The sequence below is a fragment of the Pristiophorus japonicus genome, chromosome 16 (assembly GCF_044704955.1).
Source record: "Pristiophorus japonicus isolate sPriJap1 chromosome 16, sPriJap1.hap1, whole genome shotgun sequence".
In the NCBI taxonomy this organism is placed as follows: Eukaryota; Metazoa; Chordata; class Chondrichthyes; family Pristiophoridae; genus Pristiophorus; species Pristiophorus japonicus.
In genome coordinates, this window is record NC_091992.1 from 18,381,077 (window position 1) to 18,396,284 (window position 15,208).

The 15,208-nt window shown below is 46.5% G+C and overlaps 1 protein-coding gene across 2 annotated transcripts in view; it reads right to left on the reverse strand.

Moving 5' to 3' along the window:
• Positions 1 to 9,547, reverse strand: part of LOC139226368 (nuclear pore membrane glycoprotein 210-like) — a 142,574-nt gene extending 133,027 nt beyond the window's left edge. Inside the window, exon 1 of one of the 2 annotated variants that reach the window (XM_070857074.1) lies at positions 9,149 to 9,547. In XM_070857074.1, coding sequence (XP_070713175.1) covers positions 9,149 to 9,303 — 155 coding nt within the window. In that variant the 5' untranslated portion in view covers positions 9,304 to 9,547. Of the gene's footprint in view, positions 1 to 9,144 lie in introns of both variants that reach the window. The other variant, XM_070857076.1, reaches the window with a different exon arrangement.
• Positions 9,548 to 15,208: the final 5,661 nt, after the last annotated feature.

Here is a 15,208-nt window from a genome sequence, read left to right on the forward strand (position 1 = left end):
CAGAAAAGTGGAGTTGAGGTGGAAGATCAGCCATGATGTTATTGAATGGCGGAGCAGGCTCGAGGGGCCGAATGGCCTACTTCTGCTCCTAATTCTTAAGTTCTTATATTTTTTGAATTGATAAATACCAGTTTGTTCCCGAATTGAAGGGAAAAAAAACTAACTTCTCATGTTTTCTCATCAAAAATTTAATCCAAAGATGCGTGTGCGTTCCATCTACATTGTGTGCTGTGCTGGCATCATGGATACAACGTGCACAGATCTGTGGATCCAGTTTTCATGGGGGGTGAGAAGGAAATGAAGGCTGTGCAATTAGATTTTTTATAAGGGGATCTGCACCATCTTTTGTTATTGCTGCGAGTATTATATACTTTATACTGCAGCAAACATCAGTCTTTCATTCCTATGGAGCAAGAACAACAGTGCACTGATACAGTTAGCTTGCAGGGAACATTAAGACGGATTGCAAAAGTTTCTATAGATATGTAAAGAGAAAAAGGTTAGTAAAGACAAACGTAGGTCCCCTGCAGTCAGAATCAGGGGAAGTCATAACGGGGAACAAAGAAATGGCGGACCAATTGAACAAGTACTTTGGTTCGGTATTCACGAAGGAGGACACGAACAACCTTCCGGTTATAAAAGGGGTCGGGGGGTCTAGTAAGGAGGAGGAACTGAGGGAAATCCTTATTAGCCGGGAAATTGTGTTGGGGAAATTGATGGGATTGAAGGCCGATAAATCCCCAGGGCCTGATGGACTGCATCCCAGAGTACTTAAGGAGGTGGCCTTGGAAATAGTGGATGCGTTGACAGTCATTTTCCAACATTCCATTGACTCTGGATCAGTTCCTATGGAGTGGAGGGTAGCCAATGTAACCCTACTTTTTAAAAAAGGAGGGAGAGAGAAAACAGGGAATTATAGACCGGTCAGCCTGACATCGGTAGTGGGTAAAATGATGGAATCAATTATTAAGGATGTCATAGCAGTGCATTTGGAAAGAGGTGACATGATAGTCCAAGTCAGCATGGATTTGTGAAAGGGAAATCATGCTTGACAAATCTTCTGGAATTTTTTGAGGATGTTTCCAGTAGAGTGGATAAGGGAGAACCAGTTGATGTGGTATATTTGGACTTTCAGAAGGCGTTCGACAAGGTCCCACACAAGAGATTAATGTGCAAAGTTAGAGCACATGGGATTGGGGGTAGTGTACTGACATGGATTGAGAACTGGTTGTCAGACAGGAAGCAAAGAGTAGGAGTAAATGGGTACTTTTCAGAATGGCAGGCAGTGACTAGTGGGGTACCGCAAGGTTCTGTGCTGGGGCCCCAGCTGTTTACACTGTACATTAATGATTTAGATGAGGGGATTAAATGTAGTATCTCCAAATTTGCGGATGACACTAAGTTGGGTGGTAGTGTGAGCTGCGAGGAGGATGCTGTGAGGCTGCAGAGCGACTTGGATAGGTTAGGTGAGTGGGCAAATGCATGGCAGATGAAGTATAATGTGGATAAATGTGAGGTTATCCACTTTGGTGGTAAAAACAGAGAGACAGACTATTATCTGAATGGTGACAGATTAGGAAAAGGGGAGGTGCAAAGAGACCTGGGTGTCATGGTACATCAGTCATTGAAGGTTGGCATGCAGGTGCAGCAGGCGGTTAAGAAAGCAAATGGCATGTTGGCCTTCATAGCAAGGGGATTTGAGTACAGGGGCAGGGAGGTGTTGCTACAGTTGTACAGGGCATTGGTGAGGCCACACCTGGAGTATTGTGTACAGTTTTGGTCTCCTAACCTGAGGAAGGACATTCTTGCTATTGAGGGAGTGCAGCGAAGGTTCACCAGACTGATTCCCGGGATGGCGGGACTGACCTATCAAGAAAGACTGGATCAACTGGGCTTGTATTCACTGGAGTTCAGAAGAATGAGAGGGGACCTCATAGAAACATATAAAATTCTGACGGGGTTAGACAGATTAGATGCAGGAAGAATGTTCCCAATGTTGGGGAAGTCCAGAACCAGGGATCACAGTCTAAGGATAAGGGGTAAGCCATTTAGGACCGAGATGCGGAGGAACTTCTTCACCCAGAGAGTGGTGAACCTGTGGAATTCTCTACCACAGAAAGTTGTTGAGGCCAATTCACTAAATATATTCAAAAAGGAGTTAGATGAGGTCCTTACTGCTAGGGGGATCAAGGGGTATGGCGAGAAAGCAGGAATGGGGTACTGAAGTTGAATGTTCAGCCATGAACTCATTGAATGGCGGTGCAGGCTAGAAGGGCCGAATGGCCTACTCCTGCACCTATTTTCTATGTTTCTATGTTTCTATATATGTAAACTTGTATATACTTTGTACAGCCACCAGAGGGCTCATCCCTTGGAGTCCCAAGGAATCCCATAACGTCTTAAGGAGGCCTCACAGGTTGGAGTGTGAATGTTTAAAAATGTATAGAGACATTGAAGTTGAGAACGTGGGAATTGAATAGGAACAGTATAAGCTAACAAACAATTCATGGAGGAATAGCCATGACATCTCAGACTCGAGACTGCGAAATGTTACAACACTAACACATATTGAAACAAAACCCACAGCTTGCAGAAAAACCTCAAGGTCTTATTAAATCATGTTATTAACCTGAAACATTGACAGAAGGTCTTTGTTTAAAATCGGACCATGCTTGGGTCGGCTTATGAGTGGACAAAGGGAAGGAGGGATCAAAAGAGATGGGCTGAGCTGGGATGTCACTCTGGCCCTATCTTGTTATCTTTTGCCGAAAATGTATAACCATCGTCCCTTTACAATGTAACGTCACTTTGTCCGTAGGAAGTGAGTGCGTTCGAACAGACTTGCATTCCTTCTGTCTGATAAAGTCCCCGATCGGGATTTGCTTTTTAAATAAAAGCTTGCTTTGTTTAAAGCACAAACGGTATTCGTTTCAGTAATTTTGCTGAACCAGATTGAGGTAAAAGAATCCAGGAATCAACAGGAGAGGCACTCTGGAAACCTGCAATAAAAGACTACGGTCACACTTTACTTTGAGATCACAGTATCCAGTCAGACTCTTTATTTATACTTAACAACTGGCGACGAGATACAGATAACGAACCCCACCGCAACGATGCAGAGGGCATCCTAGAGAAGTTTTCGGAGGGAGATGATTGGGAAACCTTCGTGGAGCGACTCAACCAATACTTCATGGCCAACGAGCTGGAAGGAGAAGCGAACGCTGCCAAACGAAGGGCGATTCTCCTCACCGTCAGCGGGGCACCAACGTATGGCCTCATGAAAAATCTGCTTGCTCCAGTGAAACCCACAGAGAGATCGTACGATGATTTGTGCACACTGGTCTGGGAGCATCTGAACCCAAAGGAAAGTGTTTTGATGGCAAGGTACCGGTTCTACACCTACAAAAGGTCTGTTGGTCCAGGAAGTGGCGATTTATGTCGCTGAGCTAAGACGCCTTGCAGAACATTGCGAATTTGAAGGACATTTGGAGCACATGCTCAAAAACTTTTTCGTACTTGGCATTGGGCATGAAATGATACTTCGCAAACTTTTGACTGTAGAGACCTCAACTTTGAGTAAGGCCACAGCGATAGCCCAGGCGTTCATTGCCACCAGTGACAATACTAAGCAAATCTCTCAGCATACAAGTGCTGTTACAAGTACTGTGAACAAAGTGATGTTGTTTTCAAATTGCAACATACAGGGCAGGCACCACACGCCTGCAGCTGCATGTCCGCAGATGTCTCAGAGTCCACCATCAACGGTGATGAATGCAAGGCTATGAACACCTTGTTGGTGCTGCGGGGGTGATCATCGTTTCCATTCATGCCGCTTCAAAGGGTATGTTTGCAAGGGCTGTGGAACAATGGGACACCTCCAACGTATGTGCAGGCGAGCTGCAAATCCTGTTAATCTTGCAAACCACCATGTTGCAGAGGAGGACAGATCCACGGCGGATCACGACGAACCAGGGCCTCAGACCGAGGAGGCAGAGGTATATGAAGTGCACACATTTACCACAAAGTGTCCCCTGATAATGCTGAAGGTTGAACGAAATGGACTCCCGTTGTCAATGGAGCTGGACAGAGGCGCGAGCCAGTCCATTATGAGCAAAAAGACTTTCGAAAAAAAATTGTGGTGCAGCAAGGCCTCAAGGCCAGTCTTAACTCCAATTCGCACAAAACTGAGAACTTACACAAAGGAATTGATTCCCGTAATCGGCAGTGCTACTGTAAATGTCTCCTATGATGGAGCGGTGCACAAGCTACCATTCTGGGTGGTACCGGGCGATGGCAGGAGCTGGCTGGGAAAGATACGCTGGAACTGGGACGACGTCAGAGCGCTCTCGTCCGCTGTTGACACTTCGTGTGCCCAGGTTTTAAACAAGTTCCCTTCGCTGTTCGAACCAGGCATCGGGAAGTTCCGAGGAGCAAAAGTGCAGATCCACCTAATTCCGGGGGTGCAACCCATTCATCACAAGGCGACAGCAGTACCGTACATGATGAGAGAAAGGGTAGAGATCGAGCTAGACCGGCTGCAAAGAGAGGGCATCATTTCGCCGATCGAATTCAACGAGTGGGCCAGTCCGATCGTTCCTGTCCTCAAGGGAGACGGCACCGTCAGAATCTGTGGCGATTACAAAATAATTATCAATCGTTTCTCCCTGCAGGATCAATACCCACTACCAAAGGCCGACGACATTTTTGTTACGCTGGCGGGAGGAAAGAAGTTCACGAAGCTGGACTTGACCTCGGCCGACATGACACAGGAGCTGGAGGAATCATCTAAGGCCCTCACCTACATCAACACGCACAAAGGTCTCTTCACTTATAACAGATGCCCGTTTGGAATTCGATCAGCGGCGGCGATAGTCCAGAGAAACATGGAAAGCTTACTGAAGTCAGTCCCGCGCACAGTGGTCTTCCAGGACGACATCTTGGTTACAGGTCGGGACACAAGTGAGCATCTGCAGAACCTGGAGGAGGTTCTTAGTCGGGGCTCAGGTTGTGCGTTTTCCTGGCGCCTGAAGTGGAGTTCCCGGGGAGAAGAATCGTGGCGGATGGCATCAAGCCCACCGATTCGAAGACAGAGGCAATCGAGAACGCACCGAGGCCACAGAACCTGACGGAGCTGCTGTCATTTCTAGGTCTCCTGAACTATTTTGGTAACTCCTTACCGGGTCTCAGCACACTATTAGAACCACTGCACGCCTTACTGCGTAAAGGAGACGAATGGGTATGGGGCAAAAACCAAGAAAATGCCTTTCTAAAAGCTAGAAAATTGTTATACTCAAAACAAATTGCTTGTATTGCATGATCCATGTAAGCGTTTGGTACTAGCATGTGATGCATCGTCTTATGGTGTTGGGTGTATATTGCAACAAGCTAATGATTTGGGGAAATTACAACCAATTGCTTATGCATCCTGGATTCTGTCTAAGGCTGAGAGAGGCTACAGTATAATTGAAAAAGAATCGTTAGCGTGCGTCTATGGGGTAAAGAAAATGCATCAATATCTGTTTGGGTTAAAATTTGAATTGTAAACTGACCGTAAGCCACTGATATCCCTGTTTTCCGAAAGTAAGGGGCTAAATACTAATGCATTGGCCCGCATCCAGAGATGGGCGCTCATGTTGTCCGCATACAACTACATCATCCGCCACAGGCCAGGCACAGAAAACTGTGCCGATGCTCTCAGTAGGCTGCCATTGCTCACCACGGGGGTGGAAATGGCGCAGCCCGCAGATTTAGTCATGGTTATGGAAGCATTTGAGAGTGAGCAATCACCTGTCACAGCCCGACAGATTAGAACCTGGATGAGCCAGGACCCCTTACTGTCCCTAGTTAAAAACTGTGTGCTTCACGGGAGCTGGTCCAGTGTCCCAGTGGAAATGCAGGAATGCAGGAAGAGATTCGTTCCAGCGGCGCAAAGATGAAATGTCTATACAGGCAGACTGCCTTCTGTGGGGAAATCGGGGAGTGGTTCCCAAGAAGGGCAGAGATACCTTCATCAGAGACCTTCACAGTAGCCCCCTCCCCAGGCCTCGTAATGGTGAAAGCGATAGCCAGATCCCACTTGTGGTGGCCCGGTATCGATGCGGACTTAAGAGTCCTGCTTGCACAGATGTAACACATGCTCGCAGTTAAGCAATGCATCCATAAGTTTATGGTCTTGGCCCTCCAAACTGTGGTCTAGGGTCCATGTTGACTATGCAGGCCTGTTCTTGGGTAAAATGTTCCTTGTGGTTGTAGATGCATACTCCAAATGGATTGAATGTGAAATAATGTCGGCGAGCACGTCCGCTGCCACCACTGAAAGCCTGCAGGTCATGTTTGCCACGCACGGACTACCTGATGTACTTGTGAGTGACAACGGGCCATGTTTTACTAGTGCCGAGTTCAAAGAACTCACGACCCGCAATGGGATCAAACATGTCACATCTGCCCCATTCAAACCAGCATCCAATGGTCAGGCAGAAAGAGCAGTGCAAACCATCAAGCAGGGCTTGAAAAGAGTAACTGAAGGCTCACTGCAGACTCGCCTATCCAGAGTCCTGCTTAGCTACCACACAAGACCACACTCACTCATTCACTGGGATCCCACCTGCTGAACTGCTCATGAAAAGGACACTTAAGACAAGGCTCACGTTAGTTCACCCTGATCTACATGAACTGGTAGAGAGCAGGCGGCTTCAATAAAATACATATCATGATAGCGCAAATGTGTCACGTGAAATTTAAATCAATGATCCTGTATTTGTATTGAATTATGGACAAGGTCCCAAGTGGCTTCCTGGCACTGTTGTGGCCAAAGAGGGGAGCAGGGTGTTTCGGGTGAAACTTTCAAATGGACTCATTCACCGGAAACACTTCTGAATTCAGATTCACGGACTATCCTAAGCAACCCACTTTGGACCCGACCTTCTTTGACCCCCCCAACATACACACCAGTGGCAACCAACACCGTGGTTGGCCATGAAACAGAACCCATCATCTGCAGCAGCCCAGCAGGCCTCACCACACCAGGCAGCCCAGCAAGGCCAGCTGCACAGCAGCCCAGCAAGGGCGCAACAGACGGTTCACCAATAGCAGCGAGACGATCAACCAGGGAAAGAAGGGCCCCAGATTGTCTCACCTTGTAAATAGTTACACTGTTGACTTTGGGGACGGGGGGGGAGGGGGACGGGGGGGGGGGGGGGAAGTGTTGTTGTTATATATGTAAACTTGTATATACTTTGTACATCCACCTGGAGTCCCAAGTGATGCCATAATCCCTTGGGAGCACAGGTACTTAAGGAGGCCTCACAAGCTGGAGAGGCACTCTGGAGACCTGCAATAAAAGACTAAGGTCACACTTTACTTTGAGCTCACAATATCCAGTCAGACTCTTTATTCATACTTAACAGTTACAACACTGGTGCTCTCCTAAAGACTGAGATCATCAATCAAAGACTGACTTCGAACGCACACCAACACACTGTTTGCTAAAAGTGAGAACCCAACTCTTCCCCTGTGCATAATCACGAACAAACTGTATTGTATATTATCATTATGGCAGGTAAGTGGTTGCAGCCACAGTAGACAACAGATTCATCTGGGTGTTAAGTGAGTCTGATGGGTGAGACCCATAAAAGTGTTGTCCAATTAAATAATTGTGGATGATCATTTAGTTTTAAGCCCCTGCTTGTTTTCTCATATTTTAGCAATATTAAAATAAACACTCCTTTCAAAACTGATTTTCTCTGAACTTACCTGGGGTTTTTTTTTGGGGTGGGGGGGGGGGGGGCGGTGAGCGTTTTCTCGCACTGGTTACTCATATTTTAAACACTAATAATGAAAAAAACTGGAATTTTTAAATGGCAATAAAAACTAACGTTAATGATTCTTATAAATTGAACAGAAAACTTTAAACTGCAGCAATGTTTCAAGTTAGACCACGACTGCAGGGCAAGGTATTACACTGATAAAAGACAAGCTCAGAAGTGATGTCACAAAGCAGCCACCAGGAATAGTATTCCACGAGACAAAAACTCGGAAATAGATGCTGTGCTGGGAGAACCACTGCTTTCTATGGAAAATTGGTCCCAAACAAGACAAACAAATTAGACCAATGACCTGGTGATTTTAAACAAAAGGTACATGTGTAATGTATCAGTCAGAGAAACATTTAATTATTTTAAGAGACCAACCGTACTACTTATTTATGTCCCCATCCAATTTTAGCACACAAAACAGTAGACTGATTCCTTTTTTTTTTAGTCTTACACTGCATTTATATGAAAATTTTAATGTGCGTGCAAAGTGGTTTCGCTTTGCAGCAACTGTAAAATTATAATGTAAGTGCAAACTCTGGGGCCAATCTAAATCTAGAACAAGGTGAGACTCTCTGAAAATGCTGGAAACTGAAATAAAAAAACAAAGTCAGTACCTGGAAAGAGAAAAGACAGGTTGATGTTTTGGATACAGCCCCTTTACTAGAATTGCACTGAACCCAATATTCTCCTTTACAGATGTTCATGAACTTGTGTATTTCTACCATTTTGTTTTTACTCCTGGTCGAAATGGGTTTAAAAATACAATTTGAAAATAACTTTATAAGATTTGAATGTTTCTGTGTTAGAATCAAGTCGATCACACTTACAAACTGTTCAACGCGAGTCCGTGTTACTTGTAACATACTTATTTTGGTCACAATCTGTCATTTATTTCAGTATCTCAACTCTTTGAAAATAAATCAACGTTCTTTGCATCTCCACAACCTCTAACAGGTGTGCTTGCAAAAACCTAACCTCCAAAAGCAGATTGTTTCTGAGCACTAAGTGTCTTTGAGAATATTGGACCACACCCACAAATGTCGAGTTACAACGGACCAACAGCCTATGCGTCCTTGTATAAAGTCAGGAGAATTTCAAATGCCTCGTAATCAAAATGGGTGTAAAATATCCACTGTTTCCATTGATTGATGTACAGAAGGCTTTGCTTAAAAGTGAAATGTCTTCACAAAGTAGCGTTTAGGAATATATTGGATGTGAGCACATGTGCTCCTGCTCAAACCCATAAAAAAAAGTGTGCACGAAGGCAACGTCGCCTTCTGGAAATGAAAACAATTCTGGAACCAATTCGAGGAACAGAAACAAAGCTCACCCACCAATCGTAACATCCTTCGTCGGCCTCCAGGGTAAAATTCACCTTCACGGTTGCAGAGTAAGGCAGCAGCACCTTGGGGACGTTCAGTTTGGCCCCAATGGAACAACGGGAAAGGACCACAAGGGACAGGAGCCGGGCCCAGGTGAGGCACGCCATAGCAACCCCAGGTGAGAATGGCGCCGAGTAAAACGGTAAAAAAAAAAGACGATTTAAAGGAGGGGGGTGGGGGGAAGAGGTTGGAGATGGGGAACTATATTCCACGCAGACGGGGCTTTTGTTTTTAAGATTGTAGCCTGTTTGTGTGGAGATTGAACGAGTTAAGAGTTTCCCCCGCCCGATGATTGAAGGCCTCGGGCCCGCGAGTCTTCGCGTCCGCCGCACGCGTCTCGCAACGGGAAGGGTCACGTGCTCGCTGCCAGGCCAGGCTGCCGCCCGCAGCGCCCCCGCTGGCCGGGAGGAGGAATGTGCCGCCTCACCTGGCGCCCACAGGCGCTGGTTCAGGCTGCAAAGAGTGCAGGTGAACAAGCAGAATGCAGAAATATGCTTTTTAGATCTTCAAAGAAAAAAAAGGCGTATTTTATACAGCGCATTTCACGACCACCGCACCTCCCCAAAGCCAACTAGTTACTTTTTTTTGGAAGTGTCATCATCATAGGCAGTCCCTTGGACTCGAGGAAGACTTGCTTCCACTCCTGAAATGAATTCTTTGGTGGCTGAACAGTCCAATACTAGAGCCACAGACTCTGTCACAGGTGGGACAGATAGTCGTTGAGGGAAGGGATGGGTAGGACTGGTTTGCCGCACGCTCTTTCCGCTGTCTGCGCTTGTTTTCTGCATGCTCTCGGCGTTGAGACTCGAGGTGTCCAGCGCCCTCCCGGATGCACTTCCTCCACTTAGGGCGGTCTTTGGCCAGTGCCTACCAGGTGGCAGTGGGGATGTCGCACTTTATCAGGGAGGCTTTGAGGGTGTCCTTTTAGCGTTTCCGCTGCCCACCTTTGGCTCGTTTGTTGTGAGGGAGCACCGAGTAGAGCACTTGCTTTGGGAGTCTCGTGTCTGGCATGCGGACTATGTGGTCTGCCCAGTTGAGCTGATCAAGTGTGGTCAGTGCTTCAATGCTGGGGATGTTAGCCTGAATGAGGACGCTGATGTTGGTGCGCCTGTCCTCCCAGGGGATAGGGTAAGATGAAGTAGAGTGGGAGGAGGCTCGTGTGCAGCTTAAACACCACCAGTTGGATTGAATGGCCTGTTTCTGTGCTGTAAATTATATGTAAAAACAATTATTCTGGGGCTGTGTTCTCACAAATCCTCCATATATTTTACACGTGTATAGGAAGGCAAAAATATAAGGGATTTCCCCTCATTTTTGCATAGAAATTGCAGGTTATTGTGAATATCGAAGCACTAAAACATGGCGGAGAAGCACCACTGGCGCGGATTCATGACCTCATCTCTCTTATCTGGAAGGAGGCGATCATGTCAGGAGATCTCAGAGACGCTGTAATCGTGACTATCTTCAAGAAAGGTGACAAGTCTGACTGCGGTAACTACAGAGGAGTTTCCCTGCTGTCAACCACCGGGAAGTCATCGCAAGAATCCTCCTCAATCGCCTTCTCCCTGTGGCTGAAGAACTCCTCCCAGAGTCACAATGCGGATTCCGGCCACTAAGGGGCACAACGGACATGATCTTCACAGCATGGCAGATACAAGAGAAATGCAGGGAATAGCACCAACCCTTATACAAGGCTTTCTTTGACCTCACAAAAGCCTTCGACACTGTCAACCGTGAGGGATTATGGAGCGTCCTCCTCCGATTCGGTTGCCCTCAAACGTCTGTCACCATCCTCAGCCTGTTCCATGATGACATGCAAGCCGTGATTCTGACCAACGGATCCACCACAGACCCAATTCACGTACAGACCAGGGTCAAGCAAGTCTGTGTCATCGCACCAACGTTCTTCTCGATCTTCCTTGCCGCAATGCTCCATCTCACCCTCAGTAAGCTCCCTGCTGGAGTGGAGCGGAATTACAGGACAAACTGGAATCTGTTCAACCTTCGCCGCCTCCAGACCAGATCCAAGGTCGTCCCATCCTCCGTCATCGAATTACAGTACACAGACGATGCTTGTGTCTGTGCACACTTGGAGGCCGAACTCCAAGCCAGCGTCAACACCTTCACTGAGGCATACGAGAGCATGGGCCTTACACTAAACATCTGCAAGACAAAGGTCCTCTGTCCCCACCACACAGCACTGTCCCCCTGGTTATCAAAATCCACGACAAGGTCTTGGACAACGTGGACCATTTTCCATACCTCGGGAACCTACTGTCAGCAAGGGCAGACATCGACGATAAGGTCCAACATGGCCTTAGTGTGCCAGTGCAGCCTTCGGTCGCCTGAGGAAGCAAGTGTTTGAAGACCAGGACCTCAAACCTGGCACCAAGCTCACGGTCTACAGAGCAGTAGTGATACCTGCCCTCTTATATGGCTCAGAGACAGTGCCTATGTACAGCAGGCACCTCAAAACACTGGAGAAGTACCATCAATGTTACCACCGCAAGATCCTGCAAACCCATTGACAGGATAGGCGCACCAACGTCACTGTCCTCGCTCAGGCCAACATCCCCAGCATCGAAGTATTGACCACGTTCGATCAGCTCTGCTGGACGGGCCACATCGTCTTCATGCCTGACACGAGACTCCCAAAACAAGCGCTCTACTCAGAGTTCCGACACGGCAAGCGAGCCCCAGGTGGACAGAGGAAACGCTTCAAGGACACCCTCAAAGCCTCCTTGAAAAAATGTAACATCCCCATCGACACCTGGGAATCCCTGGCCCAAGACCGCCCAAAGTGGAAGAAAAGCATCCGGGAGGGTGCTGAGCAGCTCGAGTCTCTTCGCCGAGAGCAAGCTGAAGCCAAGCGCAAACAGCGGAAGGAGCGTGCGGCAACCCAGGCTCCCCAACCACCTGTTCCTCCAACCACAATCTGCCCCATCTGTGACACCTGAGGACTCATCTTTGGTGTGGAAGCAAGTCATCCTCGACTCCGAGGGACTGCCTAAGAAGAGAAGATATTGTTAAATCTGATGGTTGAATGGATTTAAAATAGTTTATACAATTGTCACAGTGACAGGGGCTTATTCCTGCCCCTCTACCGCAAATTCATGAAAGGCATTCTTCTCCACCTCTGTTCCAGTTAAAACTGGTGTTCTTCTTCACCCACACCCATTGACCAGAAACTTAACTGGACCAGTCACATAGATTCCATGGCAACAAGAGCAGGTCAGAGGCTGGGTATTCTGCATTGAGTGTCTCACCTTCTGACTCCAAAGAGCCTTTCCACCATCTACAAGGCACAAGTCAGGAGTGTGATGGAATACTCTCCACTTGCCTGGATGAGTGCAGCTCCAACAACACTCAAGAAGCTCGACACCATCCAGGACAAAGCAGCCCGCTTGATTAGCACCCACTCCCTCCACCACCGGCGCACCGTGGCTGCAGTGTGTACCATCTACAAGCTGAACTGCAGCAACTTGCCAAGGCTTCTTCAACAGCACTTCCCAATCCCGTGACCTCTACCACCTAGAGGGACAAGGGCAGCAGGCGCATGGGTGCACCATCACTTGCAAATTCCCCTCCAAGTTACACACCATCCTGACTTAGAAATATATCGGCCATTCCTTCATCGTCGCTGGGTCAAAATTCTGGAACTCCCTCCCTAACAGCACTGTGGGAGTTCCTTCACCACAAGGACTGCCGCAGTTCAAGAAGGCGGCTCACCACCAGCTCAAGGACAATTAGGGATGGGCAATAAATGTTGGTCTTGCCAGCGACGCTCACATCCCAGAACGAATTAAAAAAAAACCCTGTTCATGCTACCTCTCTTCATCCCATTCCCCAGGTTCACAAAGGTACTCTTCCCCATCAGCTCATGCTGAAAATCTGCTCCCCCTTCCCTTTTTGTTCACAGTAACATGCTTCTTCAACCTCACCTCCACCTTCCAGTTCACACCAGCACTGTTCTACCTGTTCCCTTAGACCATTGAGGAACCCTTCTAACTCCTTCTCCCAGTCACACTGGCCCCTTCCACCTAGTTGAAGCAGCGTTCTCGCCCCACTTATTCACTTACTTCTGTCCCGATTCACAGTTTTCCCCATTTAAGGAGGCAATTTTTGCTGATTCGCTTCAATCCAATGACACTGTTCTTCTCTGATTCTATCCTCACCCTTACTTGAGGCTGGTGCTCTCGAGTTGAAGGGAGGTGTGGAGGTGAGGGATTAACTCTCTGCTGCATGTTGTTTGCAAGAATGCCTGAACTTGTAATAGGTTTGTGAGATTAGGAACCCCCAATCAGCTCATAACAATTTGGCAAATGTTCACTAAGAATAAAAATATTATAATTATGTTTTTTTCTAATCAGGCTGTAAACTGCTGGGTGTTATTACTTTAACTTGTTTCAGTGGGTTCTTATGTTCTTATATTATGAAAAAGGATAATTGCTGTGAAACAAAATTAATTTGTGAAAGGATAAATGTTCTTGGAAACATAGTGGTAAATAATCACTTATGCTCAGAATCTTCTGTTTTTTTTCCAGAATTTAAGGATTAGCACTACCCTTTCAGTATTATACTTCACAAGCCTGAGAACATCTAGTAACGGATCTTACCATTATGTTTGCGTTTTGTTGCATGGGCAAGAAGTAATTAAAGCTTTCAGTAATAAAAAGGCAAGCATGAAAGTTCGATGCCTCAATGCAAGGAGTATTCGGAACCCAGGAGAGGGCTCTGAGCTAGTTAGAGTGGGTGAGAGCTCAGATGAACAGGACCCCAAGAAAGAATGCAAAAGGCAGGAGGCAACAGAGCAGAGTAGCACTGGGGTAAGTCTAAACCACAAGGTGATAGGAAGGGACAATATGTATGAATATAAAGGGGCTGCAGGAGGGGTCAAAACTAAAAATCATGGTTTAAAAACTAGTATTAAAACACTCTACCTAAACGCACGCAGCATTCGAAATAAAGTAAATGAGTTGACGGCACAAATCATTACAAATGGGTATGATTTGGTGGCCATTACAGAAACGTGGTTGCAGGGTGGCCAAGACTGGGAATTAAACATACAGGGGTATCTGACAATTCGGAAAGATAGACAAGAAGGGAAAGAAGGTGGGGGAGTTCTGTTAATAAAGGATGATATCAGGGCAGTTGTGAGAGACGATATTGGCTCTAATGAACAAAATGTTGAATCATTGTGGGTGGAGATTAGAGACAGTAAGGGGAAAAAGTCACTGGTGGGCGTAGTTTATAGGCCCCCAAATAATAACTTCACGGTGGGGCGGGCAATAATCAAGGGAATAATGGAGGCATGTGAAAAAGGAACGGCAGTAATCATGGGGGATTTTAACCTACATATTGATTGGTCAAATCAAATTGCACGGGGTAGCCTGGAGGAGGAATTCATAGAATGCATACGGGATTGTTTCTTAGAACAGTATGTTACAGAACCTACAAGGGAGCAAGCTATCTTAGATCTGGTCCTGTGTAATGAGACAGGAATAATAAACGATCTCCTAGTAAAAGATCCTCTCGGAATGAGTGATCACAGTATGGTTGAATTTGTAATACAGATTGAGGGTGAGGAAGTAGTGTCTCAAACGAGCATACTATGCTTAAACAAAGAGGACTACAGTGTGATGAGGGCAGAAGTGACTAAAGTAGACTGGAAACACAGACTAAACGGTGGCACAATTGAGGAACAGTGGAGGACTTTTAAGGAGCTCTTTCATAGTGCTCAACAAAAATATATTCCAGTGAAAAAGAAGGGTGGTAAGAGAAGGGATAACTAGGTGTGGATAACCAAGGAAATAAAGGAGCGTATCAAATTAAAAACCAATGCGTATAAGGTGGCCAAGGTTAGTGGGAAACTAGAAGATTGGGAAAATTTTAAACAACAGCAAAGAATGACTAAGAAAGCAATAAAGAAAGGAAAGATAGATTACGAAAGTAAACTTGCGCAAAACATAAAAACAGATAGTAAAAGCTTTTACCGATATATAAAACGGAAAA